The sequence below is a fragment of the Manis pentadactyla genome, chromosome 4 (assembly GCF_030020395.1).
Source record: "Manis pentadactyla isolate mManPen7 chromosome 4, mManPen7.hap1, whole genome shotgun sequence".
In the NCBI taxonomy this organism is placed as follows: domain Eukaryota; kingdom Metazoa; phylum Chordata; class Mammalia; order Pholidota; family Manidae; genus Manis; species Manis pentadactyla.
Genome location: NC_080022.1, coordinates 119,043,361 through 119,066,492, shown reverse-complemented (window position 1 = coordinate 119,066,492; position 23,132 = coordinate 119,043,361). Strand labels below are relative to the sequence as shown.

Sequence of the window (23,132 nt, the reverse complement as noted above, 5' to 3'; positions counted from 1 at the left end):
CCCGCCCATGAGCTGGGGTGGGGGAGGGGCTTCTTCAAACTGTAAATCTAAATCTTTTGCAAAACTTGGGAAGTTTTCAACCATTATTTCTTCAAAAAAATTTTTCTGCACTGCGCTCTTTCTTCCATCTTTCTGGAGTTCTAATGATATGAATGTTAGATCTTTTGGTATTGTTCTACAGGTCCTTGTTTTATAATTTTTTTTTCTGTCTTTTCTTTAGTTTGAACAATCATGCTCACCAACCCTTTCCTCTCTCATTTCCATTCTATGTGTCTCATGCAGCATCCCCCCCACCCCCAGTTATTGTGTTGATTTTACAGTTTCTAGGGGTTCTCTTCCCTATCTTCTATTTCTCTGCTGCAACTCTCTGTCTTCCCATTTGTTTCACGGTGCTCACCTTATTTCTTGGGGCATGGTGATGATCGTCTTAAAGTCTGTCTAATGTTCCCGACGTCTGTGTCATGTCCTGGTTGGCATATGGTTGTCTTTTCCCTTGTGAGAATTTCACATTATCTGAGTCTTTAATACATTGAGTAATTATGGATTGAATCCTGAACATTTGAACATTGTATTATAGATGCGGGGTCTTACTCAAATCCTGCGGAGAATGTTGATATTTTTTGTTTGTTTTGCTTTGTTTTAGAAGGCAATTGACCCAGTTAGCTCCAATTCACTATTTCCTAGCAGCCTTTTGTGGACTATAGCTTCGTTAGTTCAGTTTTCAGAGCTGTTGCTGTGCACTTCAGATCTGCCTTGTACGTGTACTACTACCCAGTGTGTCAGTCTCAGACCTGGGAAGTGGTTTACCCCATAGTTCAGTTCCCAAAGCCTCTGGTGTGCAATTTAGGGTACACTTCATAGCACATTACTTGGAGCTGAGACCATGAATTCAAACAGCTTTATGGAATCACGTTTTTGACATATCTGATTTCCTTAATACTTTCAGTCGCAGGGGATACATCCTGATGTAGTGTTCTTCCGCTTTCTTATGTTTGGAGTTTGTTGAGCTTCTTGAATCTGGATTTATAGTCATCATCAAACTTAGAAGGTTTGGGCCTCTCTTTCTTCAAATATTCTTCTGCTTCCTGACTACAGGGATTCCAACCCTATGCTGTAAATTCTGATATTGTTTCTATGTTATGTATGATTGGTGCTCCCATTGTTGGGAAAATTGAGACACATCATAATCACATTGCTCAAAACCAATGATAAAGAGAAAATCTTAAAAGCTGCCAGAAAAATAAAGACACGTTATCCACAGAGGAACAAAGGTAAGGACGACAGCAGACTTCTTATCAGAAATAATGCAAGTGACATTTTAAAAATGTGCAAAGGACTGGAATAGACATTTCTCCAAAGAATACATATACATAGATGGCCAATAAGAACATGAAAAGATGGTCAGCATTGCTGATCATTAGGGAATTGCAAATCAATGAAATACTACTTCACACCCATTAGGATGGCTATTATAATTATTTTTTTAAAAACAGAAAATAGCACATGTTGGTGAAAATATAAAGAAATCAAGACCCTTGTGCATGGTTGGTGGGAATGGAAAATGGTATGGAAATGCATCAAGAAATTAAAAATTACTGTATAATCCTGCAATTCCATTTCTGGGCATGTACCCAAAAGAATTGAATGCAGCAGCTTTAACAGGTATTTGTACATCTATGATCATAGCAGCATTATTCACAACCACCAAAAGGTGGAAGCAACCCAAGTGTCCATCAATAGATGAATGGATGAAGAAAATGCAACATATACATACAATGGAATTTTACTCAGCCTTGAAGAGGAGGGATATTCTGACACAGGCTACAACATAGATGAACCTTGAAGACATTATGCTACGTGAAATAAGCCAGTCACAAAAGACCACATAATGTAGGATTGCATTTACATGAAATGTGCAGTATGTAGGCAAATCTATAGAGACAGAAAAAGTAGAGAAGTGGTTATCAGGGATTGTGGGGAGGATAGAATTAGGACTAACTGCCAATAGGTGTGGGATTTCTTTTTGGGGTGATAGAAACTCTGTGGAATTAAGTAGCGGTGATGGTTGCACAACATAGTGAATATATTCAAACCCACTGAATACACTAAATATATTTTAAAATAGTGAATTTTGATATGTGAATTATGTATAGAAAATAAGTATAAGGGTAAAATAAAAGGAAATAGCCTTTTAAAATATATAAGTCTACAAGGAGAAATAGACAAAATCAAAATTACTGTCAGAGATTTTAATTTCTCTGTCTTAAAAGCTCATAGAACTAGTAGACAAAAAGTGTGAAAGCCGTCGACCAAAATGACCTCACTCGCATCTGCACAGCACTCCATGTGACGATGGCAGCAGATGCATTCTTGTCCAGTGCACATGGAACATTTACCAAGATGGGCCATATTCAGGGCCATAAATAAACCTCAACACATTTAAAAGGTTCCAAGTCATACAAAGTAGATTCTCTGACCACAGTGGAATTAAATTAGAAAATGAGGACTCAAAGATCTCTGAAAAATCCCCAAATGTTTATAAACTGAAATCACACTTAAAAATAACCCAGGGATCCCTGAAAACTACAAGACACTCTTAAGAGAAATTAAAGAGGACACTAACAAATGGAAACTCATCCCATGCTCCTGGCTAGGAAGAATTAATATTGTCAAAATGGCCATCCTGCCCAAAACAACATACAGATTCGATGCAATCCCTATCAAATTACCAACAGCATTCTTCAATGAACTGGAACAAATACTTTAAAAATTCATATGGAAACACCGAAGACCCCAAATAGGCAAAGCAATCCTGAGAAGGAAGAATAAAGTGGGGAGGATCTCGCTCCCCAACTTCAAGCTCTACTACAAAGGCACAGTAATCAAGACAAGTTGGTACTGGCACAAGAACAGAGCCACAGACCAGTGGAACAGAATAGAAACTCCAAACATTAACCCAAACATATATGGCCAATTAATATACGATAAAGGAGCCATGGACATACAATGGGGAAATGACAGTCTCTTCAATAGATGGTGCTGGCAAAACTGGACAGCACATGCAAGAGAATGAAACTGGGTCACTGTCTAACCCCATACACAAAAGTAAATTCGAAATGGATCAAAGACCTTAATGTAAGTCATGAAACCATAAAACTCTTAGAAAAAAACATAGGCAAAAATCTCATGGACAGAAACATCAGTGACTTCTTCATGAACATATCTCCCTGGGCAAGGGAAACAAAAGCAAAAAATGAACAAGTGGGACTATATCAAGCTAAAAACTTCTGTATGGCAAAGGACACCATCAATAGAACAAAAGGTACCCTACAGTATGGGAGAATATATTCGTAAATGACTGATCCGATAAAGGATTGACATCCAAAATATATAAAGAGCTCACACACCTCAACAAACAAAAAGCAAATAATCCAATTAAAAAATGGGCAGAGGAGCTGAATAGTTCTCTAAAGAAGAAATCCAGATGGCCAACAGGCACATGAAAAGATGCTCCACATTGCTAATTATCAGAGAAATGCAAATTAAAACCACAATGAGATATCACCTCACACCAGTAAGGATCGCCATCATCGAAAAGACAAACAACAACAAATGTTGGCGAGGTTGTGGAGAAAGGGGAACCCTCCTACACTGCTGGTGGGAATGTAAATTAGTTCAACCATTGTGGAAAGCAGTATGGAGGTTCCTCAAAAAACTCAAAATAGAAATACCACTTGACCCAGGAATTCCACTTCTAGGAATTTACCCTAAGAATGCAGCACTCCAGTTTGAAAAAGAGAGATGCACCCCTATGTTTATCACTGCACTATTTACAATAGTGAAGATATGGAAGCAACCTAAATGTCCATCAGTAGATGAATGGATAAAGAAGATGTGGTACATATACACAATGGAATATTACCCAGCCATAAGAAAAAAATCAGATCCTACCATTTGCAACAACATGGATGGAGCTAGAGGGTATTATGCTCAGTGAAATAAGCCAGGTGGAGAAAGACAAGTACCGAATGATTTCACTCATATGTGGAGCATAAGAACAAAGGAAAACTGAAGGAACAAAACAGCAGCAGAATCACAGAACCCACGAATGGACTAATAGTTAGCAAAGGGAAAGGGACTGGGGAGGATGGGAGGGAAGAGAGGGATAAGGGCAGGGAAAAAGAAAGGGGGCCTTACGATTAGCATGTATAGTGGGGGGGCATGGGGAGGGCTGTGCAACACAGAGAAGACAAGTAGTGATTTTATAGCATCTTACTATGCAGATGTACAGTGACTGTGAAGGGGTATGTGGGGGGACTTGGTGAATGGGGGAGCCTAGTAATCATAATGTTCTTCATGTAATTGTAGATTAATGATACCAAAATAAAATAAAAATAACCCATGGATGAAAGAATGAATCAAAAGAAAAATTAGAAAATATCTTAATCTGAGTGAAAAGGAAATATAACATATCAGGATGTAACAAATACAAAAATTTTCAGGTTTCCATTAAAACAGTGGTACTTATTTAAACAGACATTTCACTAAAGAGAGCATGTAGAAGGCCAATAAGCACATGAAAACATGTTCATTGTCATTAGTCACCAGGGATATGTAAAATAAAGTCACAATTAGATATCACTTTACATCCATGAGGACAGCTAAAATTAAAAAGACTGAACATTGACAAAGATGTGGAGGAACTGGAACTCTCATACACTTCAGGTGGGAATGTAAAATTTCTCAAACACTTTAGAAAACAGCTCAGCAGTTTCTTAAAAAGTTAAATATACACCTACTGTTATTATCCAGCTATATTATTCCTGGCTATGTCCCAAGAGGAAAGAAATATATTCATATGAGGATTTGCACATGAATGGTTACAGAAGTTTTATTTATAGTAACCAAAAAGTAGAAACAACCCAGATGTGTCTATCAATGTATGACTAAAAAACAAATTATAATAGGACTGTATAACAGAATACTATGTAGCAAGAAAAAAGGAACAAACAAATGACAATTGCAAAACATGGATGAGTCTTAATTATGGTGAGCAAAATAGACCAGTCAAAACAGTAGGATTCCATTTATATAAAATTCTAATGAAAACTAGTCTATAGTGATGGAAGCCTATCAGTGGTTTCCAGGGAATTTGGGGTGTGGGGAGGAGAGAGATTACAAGACGACACAAGGGAACTTTTCAGGGTGATGGATATATTTACTACCTTGATTAAGGAGATAGTTTCACAGGTATGTATATAGGTCAAAACATGTCCATTTTTATCAAATTTTTATCAGACTTTGTGTGAAATTTTTTGAATGTCAATTACATCTCAATTTAAAAACAAAAGTTTTACCCAAGAAATAGGGAGAAAACATGAGTGAAATGGAGATGATGTTCAGATTGCTATTCATATTCAACTTTTCCCAAATCTGCAATCAGTTCATCCCTTGAATTTTCCAGTGACATGGGCTGATAAATTCCTTTTACTTAAACCGGTTTAAATTGTGCTTTCTGTCACTTGCAACTTGGAGTCCTTAATAGTACAATCCTGACCCCTGAGCAATTGGGATGCAGCCTAAAATGGGAATTGGTATAGGTCTGAAGGAATCTGAGGCATCAGATATTTTTTTGAATTTTAAAAGTAGAAGTGGAAGGACCCAGGAATTCCCCTCCTAGAAATTTACCCTAAGAATGCAGGAGCCCAGTTTTAAAAAGACATATGCACCCCTATGTTTATCACAGCATTATTTACAATAGCCAAGAAATGGAAGCAACGTAAGTGTCCATCAGCAGATGAATGGATAAAGAAGAGGTGGTACATATACACAATGGAATATTATTCAGCCATAAGAAGAGAACAAATCCTACCATTTTCAACATGGATGGAGCTAGAGGGTATTATGCTCAGTGAAATAAACCAGGCAGAGAAAGACAAGTATCAAATGATTTCACTCATCTGTGGAGTGTAAGAACAAAGAAAAAACTGAAGGAACAGAACAGCAGCAGAATCACAGAATCCAAGAATGGACTAACAGTTACCAAAGGGAAAGGGACTGGGGTGGGAAGGGAGGGATAAGGGGGAAAGGGGCATTACAATTAGCACACATAATTTAGGGGGAGTGCACAGGGAAGGCTGTATAACACAGAGAAGACAAGTAGTGATTCTATAGCATCTTACTATGCTAATGGACAGTGACGGTAATGCAGTATGTAGTGGAGACTTGATAATGGGGGGAATCTAGTAACCACAGTGTTTCTCATGTACTTGTATATTAATAATACCAAAATAAAAAAAATTTTCTAATTGGCTTTTAACTCTGAAAGAATAAAAAAGTAGAAGTGGAAGGAAAATCCTCCAGAAAACAGGTGTGAAGTTTCTTGAGTGGTCTCAAGTGTCCTTGATTCTGTCCATCTTCCCAAGAAACAAGTTCAACGTGGCTGTGGATAGAAGCATGGACCTGCTGAGATGATAGGAGAAAGATAGTGAACCTGGGAATATAAGGTATTTTGAAGCCAGTAATTTAGATCACTACATTGTAGAAAATGAAAACTGTTGGAAAACAGATTGCAAGATGGTATGGCATGTTTCTGTCTGGTTTCCTTTTTCTCACCCTCTCACCTCACATGGTCTGTAAACCCTTGCTCCTGTGGAGGGTTGCAGCTGTCCCACTGACTGAAATTGAGTGCTCTTTCCATCCCTGCATTTCTAGCCCAACCAATGTATACAGTGAATAAAAGTTCAGGCTCTGGAGTCAAAGAGAAATAGGTTTGAATCCTAGTGCTGCCAGTAACTAGTTGTATCTTTGGCCAACTCCTTAAATCTCTCTGAGCATCAGTTTCTTCTTCTGAACAATTGGGAATAAAAATTGTATCAAATAAGGATAGGCTAGGTTAAGGTGCAGCAATCATCTACCCCAATATCTCAGAGACTTAATAAAATTAATGTCTCACTCTTTGTAGTAGGCAGCCTTTAACCTGGCTCCTGGCCAGCCCTGCCTCCTGGGAGTCACACATTTGAAAAATTCCTGCTCTTGTGTATCAGCTGAACCCAGGTTACAGAAAGACTGTGACATGAGTGTTGCTTCTCTTTTCTCTGTCACTCTCTCTCTCTCTCTCTGCCGTGTTGTAAGCAACAGCCTCATTGAGAGGCCCAGGTGGCGAGGAACTGAGAGAATCCCCAGCCAACAGCCATCAAGTGACTGAGATCCTGAAACCTGTGAGTAGCTGAATCCTTCCGAGAATCATGTGAATGAGCTTGGAAGGCAACGGTTTCCCTGTCAAGCGTTCAGATAAGACCACAGACCTGGACAACGCTTTGAGTGTATCCCTTTGAGAGACTTGAGGCACAGGCACCCAGCTACACCTGGTCCACAGAAATTGTGAGATGATAAATGTTTCTGAAACTTAAATGTCAAGCCTCTAAGTCTGGGAGTCACTCGCTACGTAACTACCTGTCCAATGTGGGTTGGGAAGGGGTGCTTGACCTACCCTAATCAGGGTCCCAGGCTGATGGAGGCTCTATCCCAACCCTGGAAGGAAGTCCACACTGGCACTTAAAAGTACCACACCAAAACGACACATGCCACTTCTACTTGTGTTTCATTGGCCAAATGATGTCACACAGTCATACCTAACTTTAAAGGGGGACGGCAGGAAAAGAAATGGAGTATTTGTGAATAGGTCCTTTGACTCCCGCCATAAAATCTGCCTTGAAGGATTGTTGTGGGGACACTGGTGTTAAATGCTCTATCACAATGCTTGAAGCTACAAGTGAGAGAAAACAGCACAAGGACTTAAACAATAAAAGCATAAATGTAAAGGGAATTTGTTGGCTCATATCCTTTGGCTAAAAGGTCTAGAGGCAAGACTGCTTTAGATGAGACTGGATTCAGTCACTCAACAATACAAAAGACTGGTTTCTTTCTGTCTCTGTTTTCTGTATTTTGCTATATTAGCTTCATCCTAATCCTTGCTCCCCTCAGGGCCCCAGGGTGGCTGCCAGAAGGCTCTGTGACTGTGCACTTTCTTGCTTAACCCAGCAGGGAAGAGCAGTCACAAAAGTCCTGAGCTTTCCTCTGATGGAACCAGCCTAAGTCATATGCCCACCATGGCCTGAGGGGGATGGTGAAGTAATGTGAGGGTGGTTTCACTAGATCACCTGCTCAGATCTCCAAGTCAGGTTCCCTGGAACTGATTGGATCTCCAAACAGAAACAGTGTGTGGAAAGTGTTTACACTGGTATCTGACACTGCTCTTTTCTCCCTCAGTATTATCTATTACTCCTTTCTTTCAAGTGACTTCACTTGGTAAAGGTATTTCAGTGATAAATTTGTAAATATCTATGGGATCTGAAAATTGAAAAAGCTGGACAAATCTAAGAGATCAACAGTATTGTTATAATTAGCAGCACTCAACTGAGACATGCCAGGATCCTCCTCATTCAAGGTATCTGGCAACACTGGCATTTTTCCTTTCCCAGAAACGCACCCAGCTTGTTTGGGTCTTAAGATCTTCACACACCACACTTGTTCCTCTTTCTCTGGAAATCTTGTCCCCCAGATCTCTTTTAACTGGCTCCTTTCCATCCTTCAGGTATCAGAAGCATTTCTTGACCTCCTTACACCCCATCATCATGTGATTTTCCTCATAGCATGTATTAGTTATCTGAAACTATTTTGTTTATGTGCTTGTTTATTGTTCTACTTCTCAAAACAGAACTTTATGGAAGCAAGGACTTACTGCTTGCTCACAGATACACTCCCAGCATCTGGCACAGGGCTTGACACATATTAGACACAAAATAAATATGTGTTCAAAGAATAAAAGAATAAATGATTAAATATAGCATCTCTACTGCTGTGAAACTGTTTGTTGTAAAGTGTCTGGAGTAATTGCCAGATTTTACAAATGACTGGCTTAAAAAAATACAAATTAGAATACATTTGGTTATCCTTGTTACCACATCTCTTTCAGTCACTTCATTCTTGAGTGGGAGAGAGAAGGGTGCAACCACTGTTAGCTGTTTTTAAATGAGTGTAATAGGTATCCAGGCTCCTCTGCATCACAGTCCAGATGTTCTCAAACTTCAGTGTATCTCAGAATCACCTGCAGGGCTTGCTAAAGTCAGATTTCAGGGCACCAATCTCAGAGTTTCTTATGCAGTAAATCTAGAGTGGGGTCCAATAATTTTCATTTCGAAGAAATTCCCAGTGAACACTGATGCTGCTGGTTGGGGAACCACCCTTGGAGCTTGGAGAACAGCTTCCACAATCTAAATAGGTAACAAATTTTAAAGTATGATTAGTAGCTGCGGCTACTTTGAATTACTATAATGCTTTACTTCTCTGCAACACTTTTGACTTTCATTGAAATCCATCTACATCCATGGAAATGTGTCCTATAAGTCAAAATGTCTATCTCACATGTTCCAAAAGATCAAAGATTGAGGACCAAATGCTATCACAGAACATTCAGGGGTATCTTCATCTTACAGTACAAGTCTAAAGTCATTAACCTAACCATGTCCTGAACTCACCAATTTATTTCTATCTCTCCTTTCACGGTACAATTATTACTATTATTATATTTCATGTCAACTATTGCAATAGCTTTGTAAATGGCTCTCTGAAGTTATTCTTGTGAAGCTAGACAATTTTTTCTAAATGTAAATCCAGTCATGCTATTTGCTTACATAAAACTCTCAGTGGCTTCCCAGTCTTCTCAGGGAAAAGCCCAGTATCTTTAACAGCTTACTTGACATGGTCTCTCTCTACCTTGCAGCCCATCTCATACCACTCCTCTCCGATCACCATGACCTCCTCTCAGTTCCTCAGTCTCCCTTCCAACACAGGGTCTTAGCACATACTGTCCTCTCACTTAGAAAAAGTTCTTCCCCTTATCAACTTGTACTCTTTCTTCAGAGCTCAGCTCGTGTCATTTCCTCAAGAAAGCCATCCCTGTTGTTCCCAGGCTAAGTCAGTTTCCTCTCTATACAGGATCCTACAGAATGTTGTTGCTTCCTTCAGAGCACTACACTTATCGAGGGTCTTTGTTCATTATCTGCAAGCGAGAAGGATAATGACTGTTTTTACTCTGGTGTATCCTTAGCACCTAGCCCAGCACTTTGTAGATGCTCAGTACACATACGTTGGATGAAAATTTAAAAGCATGTTGTTTACTCATTTTTACTATGCACCAAATCCTGTGGTAGGCCCTGAAGGGTACGGAGATAGTAAGACAGATGCTTGACCTCACGGGACTCCATGCCAAGTAAGCACAATGGATATGGTATGGATTCTGCAGACAAATTTCTACAACAGAGTGGCTATAGGAGAGGAACAAAGTGTTTTCGGAGTCAAGTGGAGGAGGGACAGATCTATTCCGGATGGGGAAATCAATTCATTCCACATATGTATCTTGAACGAAGATAAAGTTTTAGGTGCTAAACAGTGTTCTGTTTTATGTGGTTGAAGTCATTATAAGAATTTTTACAGAGGGGAAAACAAGGCAGAGGACGGCCAAGTAAATTGTCCAAAGTCACACAGCTACAAAGCGGTTGGAAAAGGATTTGAACCCAGGCTGCTTACCTGGCTCAATCTACATTCTTCTGCTTCACAAGAAAAGCCTCACGGAAGAGGTAGCAATTAAACTGTACTTGGAGAATTTGGCAAATCCTAGCAAAATGACTAACAAAATCCGAATTCCCAGTAGAATCGGAACATTTTGTGCCTGACCATGAGTTTAGCTTCCTCGCTGCCCACCAGCCCCATTAACCAGAGAGAGGGTCGTCTCAGGTGCAGAGGACAGAAAGCTAACTTCCGGCTCCGGCTACTAGCGGAACTGTTTCCATAGAAACAGAAACTCTTTCTCCGGTAGGTGAGATATCGCGGTGGTTGACCGGCGGAAGTGATGTAGGACGCTCTTAGGGGCCTGCGGGGGAACGACGCGGCCCCTCCTCCCAGAGCGGCTGCATTTTCCCGCGCGAGGTGCATTTGCCGCTCGGGCCGCCGGGGGGGAAGCATGGCGTCTGCCCTGGAGCAGTTCGTGAACAGTGTCCGACAGCTCTCGGCTCAAGGTGAGGCTCTGGGCAGCTGGGTGGGTCCTCCGGGCGACGGGGACGGGTTCGGGGTGGCGGCGTGAGGCCGCGGCGGGATCGGGCGCGGCTGAGTTTGGGCAGCCCTCTAGCGCTCGGGCTCCGCTGCCCCAGCCGTCGGCCCGTGCACCGGGCGGCCCGGCTGCCTTCCCGCCCTGGGGCCGCCCAGACTCTCCCCGGCTCGGGCCCCTTCCGTCCCGGAGCTCTGCTTGACAGTTTGGGGGCGGTGACTTCCGCTGGACGCCTTCCGAGCGCCCGTTGGTTCCTCCGGCTCCCTTGTCCGCTGGGATTGGTGCAGCGTCTGGTCCTTCTCGGGCCCGCCGGGCCGCGCCGGCCTAGGCCGCGGCACGGGCGGCAAGCGAATCCTTTCTGGGTGGCTTGGCCCCGAGGCAGCTGGCGGCCCTCCGTTGCCTCATTCCGCTTGGGAGGCCTCCGCGCCTGTTTCAGTCCCGCGGAATGAGCGGGGAGCTCTCCCTCGCAGGGCTCCATTTCTGGGGGTAGAATTGTGACCGTGATTACTTTGCCGTTAATTTTCATGCTGTTTGGTTCATTCATCTCATCACCTGAATAGAGAGCCCTGGCCTCATAATTAGTAACTAGCTGCTGGCTGTGGAGGCCTCTCTAACCGCTCGGTTTCTTCAGCTGTGAGGTAAAAATTAATCCCTACTTCACATAGAGTTGTTAGGACTGAACGAGAGAAACCATGTAAAAGCATTTGGAACAGTACCTATTAGATGGGGCGCAATAGATACAAGTTACTGTTAACGGTCATTGATATAAAGTTCTAGGAACTGCTTGACCTTGGACATCGCCTTTAATCTGTTGAGTCTTATCTCCCATTTGTAAAAATGGAGGGGTGCTGTCCACCTCACTATTGTTGTAAGGCTTAACTGATCAGGTGTGGAGCGATACTTATTGAAATACTTCTCCCTCGTTTCCTTTATTATTAATAGAAACTAGGTTCACGGGTAAGGCAGAGACTTGCAGTCTCTATGAGTGAAGAAACCATTCATTCATTCATTTATGCCATGAACACTTAGTTTCTACCCCCGGGATGTAGTGTGTTTAGAAGATTTGGGTTGGGGTCCTGTCTCAATCACTCCATGTGCAGAGCCACTTACTTTCCCTGGGCCAATTTCTCCTTTGCAAAATGGAACTAGGGCTGTTGAGCATCAAATGGGGTCACTTACCTAAAAGCTTCTATATACATGCTCTGTGCAAGACACTGTTTTAGGAAGAGTCTGCCAGGCAAAGATAAATATCTTACTTTAACTGCCTGTGTCTTCTGTGCCTCATGCTCACTGCATAGTAAATGCTTCCAAGTTTCTGTTTTCTCTGCTTTTATTCGGAGTTTCCTAACATGGACCTTTTTGGTGAGGGGGCATCACAATCTCCAACTTTCTCTGGAGGAAATTGTCATTGGTCATGTCTCAGGTTGGGCTCATTTCAGATGCACCCTGTGGCACTTAAACTTACTTCTGACTCTCTTCTCTTGGCCTGCACTAGCTAGCCTGTGATTTCACAATGACCCAGCTTTTAAGTCTCAACTCTTCATTGGTTATTTAATTGGGGAAAAATAATGAACTGAAATGTTTATGTCTGGGTGTCTCATATTGATGTAAGTGTATTTAGAGTAGTGAGTAAGAAGAAAAAAGGGCAAATTATTCAACTGGAAGATGCTAGTTCATGCCTACCAGTGATATCTGTAATACAATGATGGTGAGTTGGCATTTCCAGTTCAACTTATGTTACTATCTTGAAAGATGATACCTAATAAGATGATGGATTTTTAAACTTCTTGTTTTGCAATGCAGGTGATAATGAGTAGTTATTTTTGGCAAAAATTTAAAGGTGTAGCATAGAAGTCCCATAAGTTAAATTAATCAAAGCTCCTAGCTAGTCACTTGGATCTTAAACATTATACTACTAAAGTGTTTTTTGATAAGGAAAAAAATCACTCAGGTCTAAATAGAATAACTGATAGGTAGCTTGGAGTTCAAAATGTGAAAGAGAACTGTTGAAGGAGGAAACTTTAGAGGTTGGTATCCACGGAATTATGTATACCGTTTTCCCAGCACTATCAGTAAGGCAGCTAGTGGGGTTTGGAAGTGTGGAATGGAATGTGGCCACAGAGTCTGTCGTGAGACCTAAGGTATAGAATCTAATTATGCCAGAACTGATACTTTGGAACTCATCAAAATCAGTGAGTCTATATCAAAGTACCAGTTCCGTCCTAATTAAATCCTATACTTTAGTTATTAAAATAAAACACTGCTATAGGGAAAAGATCAATGGATCAGTTAAGAGATAAGCCAATTCACCAAGTGGCTTGTTGATTGCTCAGTGACCACTGTATTCTAAAGGTGGAGAAATGAGACCGTCCCTCCACCTGAGCTTACACTGAATTACCTACCACCACAATCCCAGGTGAGTGCAGAGAGGGCACAGAGAGAACAGATATGTGAAGTAGTCATGGAGAAGCAGAGGTGAAGTTAGGGTCTAGGGAAGGCCCAGGCTGACTGTAAAGTGAAGAGCTTAAGTCGGGTAGTAAAAGCTGTGGGAGAGGGGAAGTGAAGGAGGGAACACTAGCATGGGGACAGCATGTGCAGAGGCATGTAGCTGAGAGAAAGTGAACGTTAATTGAATTTTCTGAGGTTGGTTTGACCAAAGAGGTATGTGAGGGAAGTAGCCGAAGTGATGCCGGGGATGCACAGGGACCAGTTACTGGCCTGAGGTATTTGGACTTCTTAAAGCCATTGGAGTAATTTGATTGAATTTTGCATTTTAGAAAAATCACACAGCTACCAATATGGAATAGGGATCGGAGGAAAGACTGAAATAGACCATTTAGAAGATTTAGGATGTCATCCAATTGGGAAATGATGAGGATCTTAATTAAGGCAAGGGAGAGAGAAAGGAATGAAGCTGAGAGACTTAGGAAGTAAAATTATGTATTTGGTGATATTTTGGATATATAGAGAGATGTGGGTGGTGGTGATAGTAACGTGTACATTCCTGGCATGGGATCCTGGAAGAGAATGAAGGAAAAGAAAGTTTTGCAGGGGGTGCAGAGGAAATGGGAGTTTCAGTTTTGAGTCCATGGGCAGGATGTTTCACTTCTCTGGCCCTTCTGGGTCCTCATCTGCAATGTAGGAAATTATCCTGAGGTATTTATTGCTCTGACGTAGTCTGTCATTAGGCTTCTTATAGTTTGCTTAGTGTTATAACTGAATGATAATGTTATTCCTGTTTTCCAGGGCAAATGACTCAGCTTTGTGAACTGATCAACAAGAGTGGAGAGCTCCTTGCAAAGAACTTATCCCATCTGGACACTGTGCTTGGGGCTCTGGATGTACAAGAGCATTCCTTGGGCGTCCTTGCTGTTTTGTGAGGGCATTGTCTTTTATAGTTTTGTGCTTGCTAAAACTGACACTGTGCACTTTCTGACTTAATTTTCTGGTGTAGAAAGTAAACCACGTAAACAACATTGAACTCTTTTGTACACTAAAGTCACATTGTAATGGTAGCATTTTATTTGTCCCAGCTAAACATTGTTATAGTTTGTTCAGTTTTATCATTTTTCAACTTTTTCATGTTTATACAGATTTTGAAATTTATTTTAAAAAAATGAATGGCCCTCTCAATTTCGGACAGCATAGTTTGCATTTATCTGAATAGTTATATTCATATAATCTATCAGATTGTCCACATTTTCACTTGGAAAGAAGATAGGAATGAGGGACAGAAGAGGGCACAGTAGAATATATTGAGTGAAGTTACTCGTGATCCAAGGCCTTTGGATTCCCTCCAAACAAGTTTAAGCTGTTTAAGACCAAATTAAATAGACCTTATTTCAGTTGGGGTTCCTTGTAACTCTGTGTACTTGACAGTAGCATTCTTTTTGCTGTTTTAGTGTTTTAAGTTTTGTTGTGACAAAGTCGAAATAATATAAGTAAACAGAAGAAATTGACCTAAAGTGAGGCTCTGGTTTCACTCATACTGGGATTCCTGAGTCAAAGATGTGTGTCAGGAATAGACTTTAGAGAAGAAACTTTGTCAGAATGTAAGAGTCTAGAGCCGTGCTCTGCAATACAGTAGCCACTGGCCATATGTGGCTATTTAAATCTAAATTAATTGAAATTAAATAAAGTTAAAGATGCAGTTCTCGGTTGTACTAGCCACATTCCAAGTGCTCAGTAGCCTCATGTAGCTACCTTTTTGGACAGCACAGATACAGAACATTTCCACCGTTGCAGAAAGTTCTGTTGGATGGTGCTGTCTGGTAAAGATTTTTACTGTGTTTGCTGGTTAAAGAAATGGATTGCATGCATATTTTATACACACATAAACTTACAGGTACATACATCAAGTGAGGTAACATACATGAAAGCATTTTGAGGCTTATCAGGTATTTTGCCATTGTATGTCAGTAAAAGAAACCTTGTTTCCTGTACCCTGGATTTCAGTTATGTTTTTCTAATGGCTACAGGATGTGGGCCCTGAGCTTCATATTTTTATTTATAAAATAGAAATCACAGTGCCTTACTGAACTACTGAACTATTCTGAAGCCCAAATGAGACTGACACATTTTGATAATTAGACAGTGTAATTATAGATGTAAGATTGCATTAAATTGAATAATACTATATAAATGGAAGTACAGATTGAAAGATGTAGGAGAAATTGTGATTAGGCAATAATGTCCATTTCCTTTCTCTTGAAATTAGTTTCAACAGTTCATTTAAAGAAAAAAAAAAAGATCTGGAAGCTCACTTGTAAGCAATGCCTGAGTCGTGGTAGTTCATGATTCCTTCCCCAAAACCTGTCTCCAACCCTCTCAGTATTTATTGTGGCATTTGAAAGGCCTATCTGCCAGGTGGCTCAGGAGAGTCAACAGAGTCTGCCCTCTTCTTCTTCTCAGCACCCCCAGCCCTTCCTGTGCTGCCGATCAGCTAGTTTTTCTCCCAGATGGACCACAGAGTTGTCTGAATCCTGGTGGAAGCTTTAATCTGAACCACTGCCACAGCCTCCAGGCAGTCCATAGCTCTCATTCTTTGTCCCCTGCGGCCTGCTGTCCTCAGAGCAGGAAAAGCAACAACTGGCTTTTAAATAAGTAAATAGTCCTAGCCTCAATGGTGCTCAAAAGAAAAATATTTCTTAAAATTTTTGGTTAAGAGTTTATATTCAGTTCCTTCACAAGTATTAGACAACCTAATATTGATTTTTGGCCTTTTAAATTTAATGGAATTTTCTCTTGAAAGTTTTTTTTTTTTTTTTTTTTTTTAAGCATATTTTTCTTAATCTCTGTTTGTGTCTGTGTTCTGTGTCTTGATTGTGCTAAGAACCAGGCCAGGAGAATCCTATAGACACTGCTTCTTAATTTTTAAATGCTGTGACTATTTAGTTTCACAGCATTGGAGGTAGGATGGATTTCTGGCTTCAGTTGCTTCTACATTTTCCCTTTTGAAATATAAGGATAAATTGATTCTTTTGTCTTTATTCCAGATTTGTGAAGTTTTCTATGCCCAGTGTTCCTGACTTCGAAACGTTATTCTCACAGATTCAGCTTTTCATCAGTACTTGTAATGGGGAGCACATTCGATATGCAACAGACACTTGTAAGCAAGTAGCATTTTGTTATTTTCTGTTGAATGTATTTTGCCTGTGTAGTTATTTATATTTTCAATGTTTTGTTGTTATCTCTAGTTGCTGGGCTTTGCCATCAGCTAACAAATGCACTTGTGGAAAGAAAACAGGTAAGTAATGTTATCCAGGCATTTATAATTCTGTCTTGATACATCTGACTTACAGAGCGAATTATAAATATGTTAAGTTCCAGGTTGGTACTAAGTATCCTAACAGATACATGTGGTCGCTTCAGGGCACTCAAAGCATGTGCTAAAGACAGCCAGCCCCTACGTCAGGGAGGACTCGCGACATGGGGAAGTGCCTTCCGGTGCCTTCCGGGAGGTTGGCGGTGATCATGGTGGTTTTTGAAACTACCATTCCAGTGCCCTTTATGTTGTGATATGCTGGGGTTTTGTTTGTTAAAACTTTTAACTTTTAATTATGACATAATTTTATCTCTAATCAAAGTTGTAAGAATAATATAAAGAATTACTATATACCTTTCACCCATATTCTCCAGATGTTAATATTTTACCACACTTGCTTAAATTTTCTGTTTTTCTGAGCCATTGGAAAGTAAATTGCAGATATGATGTCCCTTGCCCTAAATACTTCAAAGAGTGTTTTCCTAAAAATCAGGCCATTCTCTTACATAACCACAATACAGTGATCAAGGTCAGGACATGAATGTTGATATAATTCTTTCACAAATCTGACCTTTTTCAGATTTTGCTAGTTGTTGCCATAATGTCCTTTATAACAAGAGAACTCTTAGATCGTGGGTTCTATTATGTTCTTATATTCCTTCATCTCCTTTAACCTCAATGGTTTTTGGTTGGTCTTTAACTTCTGTGATACTGACACAAGTTATAATTGGGTGTTTCTTCTTTATTTGAAATAGACCTTTAAGACGAGTGACTTGAAGGAGACCGAAAACAGAAGGAACCATTTGTCATTTTGTAGGACTACTAAATAAATTATGGTTTAAAGGAGATGGTTTAAAAAAATTTACTCTTCTTTGAACAATCTATGCAAGTTATTCAGCTATTTTATAGTCTCATCTCCTGTGCAGAAACTGACTATACCATTTGAAACTTGTTATTATTTGTAATCAGGGCAGGAAATGGTCCGTTTGTAGCTTCTGGGGTAAGAAAATATTGTTGGAGAGAATTTACAAATGATATCTAGACTGGCTTGTCGAAAAATGCCAAATCCTTACACACAATTAAATTTACTAAACATAGGCTCTCATCTATTGCAGGTGATTTGGAAAATTGTTGTTCGTTTAGATGGAAATAAAATGAGCTGTTGAGAAAGCAATGCTGCTTTTGTTAGCTGCTCTTCATTGTAAAGTAAACTGTATGATTTAAACAGTGGTACTGAATTACTTTAAATATCACAAGAAAAAGGCTTAAGAAAACAGTTTCTGGTTTCTGACTGAAGAGAGAGAGAAGTTTCCTGAAAGAGTATGGAAACCTCAGATTGTTATGTAAAGGAACCTATCAATTAGTGTTATTTTTTGTTTGTAAGTGACAACCTAAGATCCAATTTGCTGCCACCTTTGAGAACTTATCTGAAAGAGATGTCATTTCCGACAGCCCCTGCGAGGAATTGGCATCCTTAAGCAAGCCGTAGACAAGATGCAGATGAATACAAACCAGTTGACCTCAATACATGCTGACCTGTGCCAGGTAAGCAGCCAAAAAGTGAGTCACGCTGAGTCAGAGATGGAAGGTTGGTTGTGTGTTTGCTTAACACTGGGTAAGCTAAGTGAAGGCATTCTGGGGGAGCCTGATATGTTCTAGAAGTTGAAATGTGTAAGTACATCTGTTATCTGTAAGGGAATTTTTCTGTAGGCTACTGAATACGAACTGTGAATGGGGCTCAACTAGTAGACTTGTGATGTGAATAGAACAGATAGGGTTCTAATTAGTGTTTACAATGTTAAAAAAAACCTGAAGTCATTTTCTTTTTAAGGAATTGTAGAATTTGAGAGTAAACACAGGTAACGTCTTACACCTTAAAATGTTACCCATTTAATTTTATATGGTTCAAAATCCAGAAACTAAGAGGGAGGGCATGTAATGAAGTCTCCTTACCACCCTGGGCACTAGCCGCCTATCTCTTCTCTCCAAAGAAAACCAGTGTTAGGAGCTTCTTGTGTATCCTTCCAAAGCTGTTTTATGTATGTGCAAACACATATGTGTTTTTCTTTTTTTCCACAATCTAGTGAAGTCTTATGTATCTTGCTTTTTTCTACTTCCTGTATCTTGGCGCAGATCGCATTATCAGTGCTTTCTAGTTGAAGAGAATGCCATAATATGGGTTTAGTCAGTCCCTGTAGGGTATTTAGGTTATTGCCTTAATAAATAACTTGGCACATGGATTATTTCACACACATGATCTAGTTCACATGGAGATATGCTTGCTTTTCTTCCTGTGTTGTTTTTTGTCTTTTAAAAAACTTTTGTGATTGAGGTGTAACATGGATGCAGTAAAATGTACTGATCTTAAGTGTACAGCTCTGAGTTGTACCTGTGTCTCACCCATGGCCCCATCCTCCATGTACAGACATTGCCATGTGCCTACTTTCTTGTGTTGCATAGTTTCCTACACTTACCTAAAGCATTCAGAAATTGAAAAGGAATTGAGGAAAATACTTCCATTTAATCATATCATGCTGGTCTACTTCCATTTAATCATATCATGCTGGTCTATTTCTTTTCCACTGGTCAGCAGAGGGAATAGGACTCGCTTGTTTGTGCATCTATGCACAGAATGGGTCCTCGGTGAGCCGAGTGAGAGCTGAGCTCTAATTCATCTGTGGAGTGCCTTATCTCATTGCTGACTAATCTTTTATAAAGAAATGCTGTTTTGTTTTGAATACTTAAGAAAATGGAGTAAAGTGTTGACATTTAAATTATTTTAATAAGATGTAAAACAAAGTACTATTTTCTTGAACTTCCTGGAATCTGTGAATTTGCTGCTTCTGCTAAATCCTGCCAAAGTGTAATTAAAATGACAATTTAAAAATTTTTCACAGCTTTGTTTGCTAGCTAAATGCTTTAAGCCTGCGCTCCCATATCTTGACGTGGACATGATGGATATCTGTAAAGAGAATGGAGCTTACGATGCAAAGCACTTTTTATGTTATTATTATTATGGAGGGATGATCTATACTGGGCTGAAGAACTTTGAAAGAGCACTCTACTTTTATGAACAGGTAATCATCTCTCTAGGTGCCCTTGAGACTGTATGGAACTTGTGTGATCAAAGTGCACATCTGGAGTGGGTTGATCCTGGCCTCTGAGGGTCAGGTGGCTGTCCTTCCCAAAGGCTATCTGTCTGTGATCACGTAGGCAGTGGTAGTCTGTTCCTTCCATTGAAGAGCAGTATCTGTGGGGGGAGGTGCACTAGGGAGTGGGCTCTGACCTAGCCTGCCACTTACATCTGTCTGATTTGGGTTAAGTTCTGTAACTCTCCAGAGCCTTAGAGCTTCTTTTGCATATAGGGAAGAGGTTGAACTGAATGATCTTTGAAAGGTGGTATCTATTTATTGTAATAAGTAAAGCATTTTCACTTCAAAATACAAAGGGCATTAAGGAGTCCACAGTAAAAATCCCCTCCAAGCTTTATGTCTTTGTAATGGCCACTGGTCTGTGTGATGAGACATATGACACACTCAGAATCTGAAAAACAGTACTGGCTAATACTTAGTATAAATTTATCAGATTTTTATAAAGTCCTATCTTATTCATAGCACATACTAAGTAATATAGGAGATGCTAAGCCTTCAAGGAGCTTGCAGTTAGTTAAAACCCTGGCACGTGTACACACAGGCATGTGTGTGTGACTGAGCGTTGCCTCAGTGAGTGGGGTGACAAGCATGACGAGGGGATCTGGGGAGGGTCGCCAAGGGTGCTGGGGAGCAGGAACGGGTCAGCAGAGGATGTGTCTAGTCAAATAAGGTCTTCAAAGTGACTTCTCTCTAAGAGTACACAGTCAAAAAGTTTAATTCTTCAGAGAATTATAAACACACACTTCATACCACTGAATGCATTATTGTTTACAGCCCGATAGAGTAACCAGTAAGCATACTGATGATCTAGAAATATCACGATGATGTGGGCATTAAAAAGTCAGGGAAGTATGCAGTGTGCTTAGAAAAATATTTCTATCACAAATAACTAAAAACAAAACTTTTTTGATGTTTACAGATAGGAGCCTTTTGCCTGAAAATGTACTCGTGCCCTAATGACAAGCATTGTACAGTGTTAGATTACTTCATGCAACTATGCTTTAATAATATGTGTGAAATTAATACCTTAATTTCAAAGGTGATAACATTTTTTTTTTACTGCTTTGAAAATCCCAAAGGAAGGGTGTACTTACTGAAGAAATTTCAGATCACTCAGTATTATGTAAAGCAAGAAGTGAAAGGAGCTCCATCTCCCCATGTGGCATGCAGATCAGCCCTGTGGTCTGCTAGAGGTCTGGTGTGACGGCGTGGGCTGGGCCTAGTGCAGTGAGGGTCACTGTCCATGTGTCCTTGTGCTTATATGAGTATTTCTGCAGAATGATTTCAAAGACATATCTTACAGGCTCAGTGGTTTGGGTTTTGATTTGGAATATTTGGGCTGATTTGGGTATGGTACTTTCAGCTCTTAACCTCCATAAATCCAGGTGAAAGAAAATGAAAAGGCAGCCACAGAATGGGAGGAAGTATTTGCAGGTCATAAACTTGACAAGGGATTTACATCCAGAATATAACAAACACCTCTTATAACTCAATAATAAAAATACTAAAATTTAAAAATGGGCAATGGATTGGAATAAACATTTCTCCAAAGAAGATACACACATGGCCAATAAGATACTCATCATCAGTCGTTACTGAGAAAATGCAAATTGAAACCACAGCGTGACGCCAATTCCCACCCATTAGGGTGACTAAAGTTAGAAAGAGACAGCTAATCTGAAGTGCTGATGATGAAAATTTGGAACCCTCATAACTGCCAGTAGGATTGTGAAATGGTGTGGTCACTTTGGAGAACAGTTTGGAATTCCTTGAAGTGTTAAACATAGTTATCACACGACCCAGCAATTCCACTGCTACTAATATACCTGAGAGAAATGCGACACGTGTCCTCACAAAAATAAATGTGTGTGCCAAATGTTCATAGCATCCTTATTCATAATGACCGAAAGGTGGAGACCACCCAAATGCCCAGTTGAAGAATGAATAAACAAAATGCTATACATACAGTGTAATACTATTCCACCATAAAATGGAGTGAGGTACCAATATGTGCTACAACATGAATGAAAGAAGCCAATCACAAAAGACCACATATTTATGATGCCATTTATATGAAATGTCCAGAATAAACAAATCCATAAGGATGTAAAGTAGATGAATGGTTGCCTGGGGCTGGAGGGAGGAGAGAATGGGACTGCTAATGGGTGTGGGTTTCTTTTTGGATAGATGAAATTTCTGGACTTAGATAGTGGTGGTAGTTGTACAATATGGAGAATATACCAAAACCACTGAAAGGTGTATATTAAAAGGGTTATTATAGTATGTGAATCATATTTCAATAAAGATGTTATTTTAAAAAATAGGACACCTAATATGAGTATTTTTTCGTTAAAGTAATCCACGTGGTTGATTGCTCTTTTTTGCTGTGATGTGCTCTCTACGTGAAACATTCTTCTCTTGTTTAGGCTATAACTACTCCTGCCATGGCTGTCAGTCACATCATGTTGGAATCATATAAAAAGTATATTCTAGTTTCTTTGATATTACTTGGAAAAGTACAACAGCTACCGAAATACACGTCTCAAATTGTGGGTAGATTCATTAAGGTGAGTTTTCCAGTCCATACACCATCTGATCAGGAGTGTTTCTTAGGAATCTGTTTTCAGACTTTTGTTATAGATGTCTTTAAAACTGTAGCTATAGATGGGTAAGTATAGCTATAGATGTTTAAGCTCTCATATGGGTTGATTTTTTGTTATCTTCCTCATAATTTAGTGAAAGTACTGAAAAGGAGTACTTTTGAACTCTCAGGAGTGGATTTTTTTTGAACTCTCAGTTTGCCCAGGTGCTGGGAAATCTTAGTAAAACCCTTGCATATAAAGACCACAAGTTCTCACTAAACTTTTGTGTGTTTTCCTTGAGGACCCAGGTTTGGGATCACATTAAAAAATGAATTAACTATTTTAAAAATATGTTTTTTAAAGACATGCTCCTGGTTTAAAGTAAAATTGAGTAGTCCAAAAGTTATGAAGTCACTGTCATTTTGACAACAGTTTTACCCTGTTACTCCTTACATAAAACTCAAAATTTGAGAATGTCAATTTGAAAATGTTCCTAATAAGATTTTTGTGCCATCTTGTTGAAGACA

General features: G+C 39.8%; 1 protein-coding gene across 4 annotated transcripts in view; it reads left to right on the top strand.

Annotated features, from left to right (window-relative positions):
* Positions 1-10,926: 10,926 nt before the first annotated feature.
* Positions 10,927-23,132, top strand: part of COPS3 (COP9 signalosome subunit 3) — a 29,658-nt gene continuing 17,452 nt past the window's right edge. Inside the window, exons 1-7 of one of the 4 annotated variants that reach the window (XM_036894009.2) lie at positions 10,927-11,078; positions 14,354-14,483; positions 16,603-16,715; positions 16,804-16,853; positions 18,324-18,416; positions 19,769-19,948; positions 22,450-22,590. In XM_036894009.2, coding sequence (XP_036749904.1) covers positions 11,024-11,078; positions 14,354-14,483; positions 16,603-16,715; positions 16,804-16,853; positions 18,324-18,416; positions 19,769-19,948; positions 22,450-22,590 — 762 coding nt within the window. In that variant the 5' untranslated portion in view covers positions 10,927-11,023. The remainder of the gene's footprint in view (positions 11,079-14,353; positions 14,484-16,602; positions 16,716-16,803; positions 16,854-18,323; positions 18,417-19,768; positions 19,949-22,449; positions 22,591-23,132) is intronic. The other 3 variants (XM_036894012.2, XM_036894010.2, XM_036894011.2) reach the window with 3 other exon arrangements.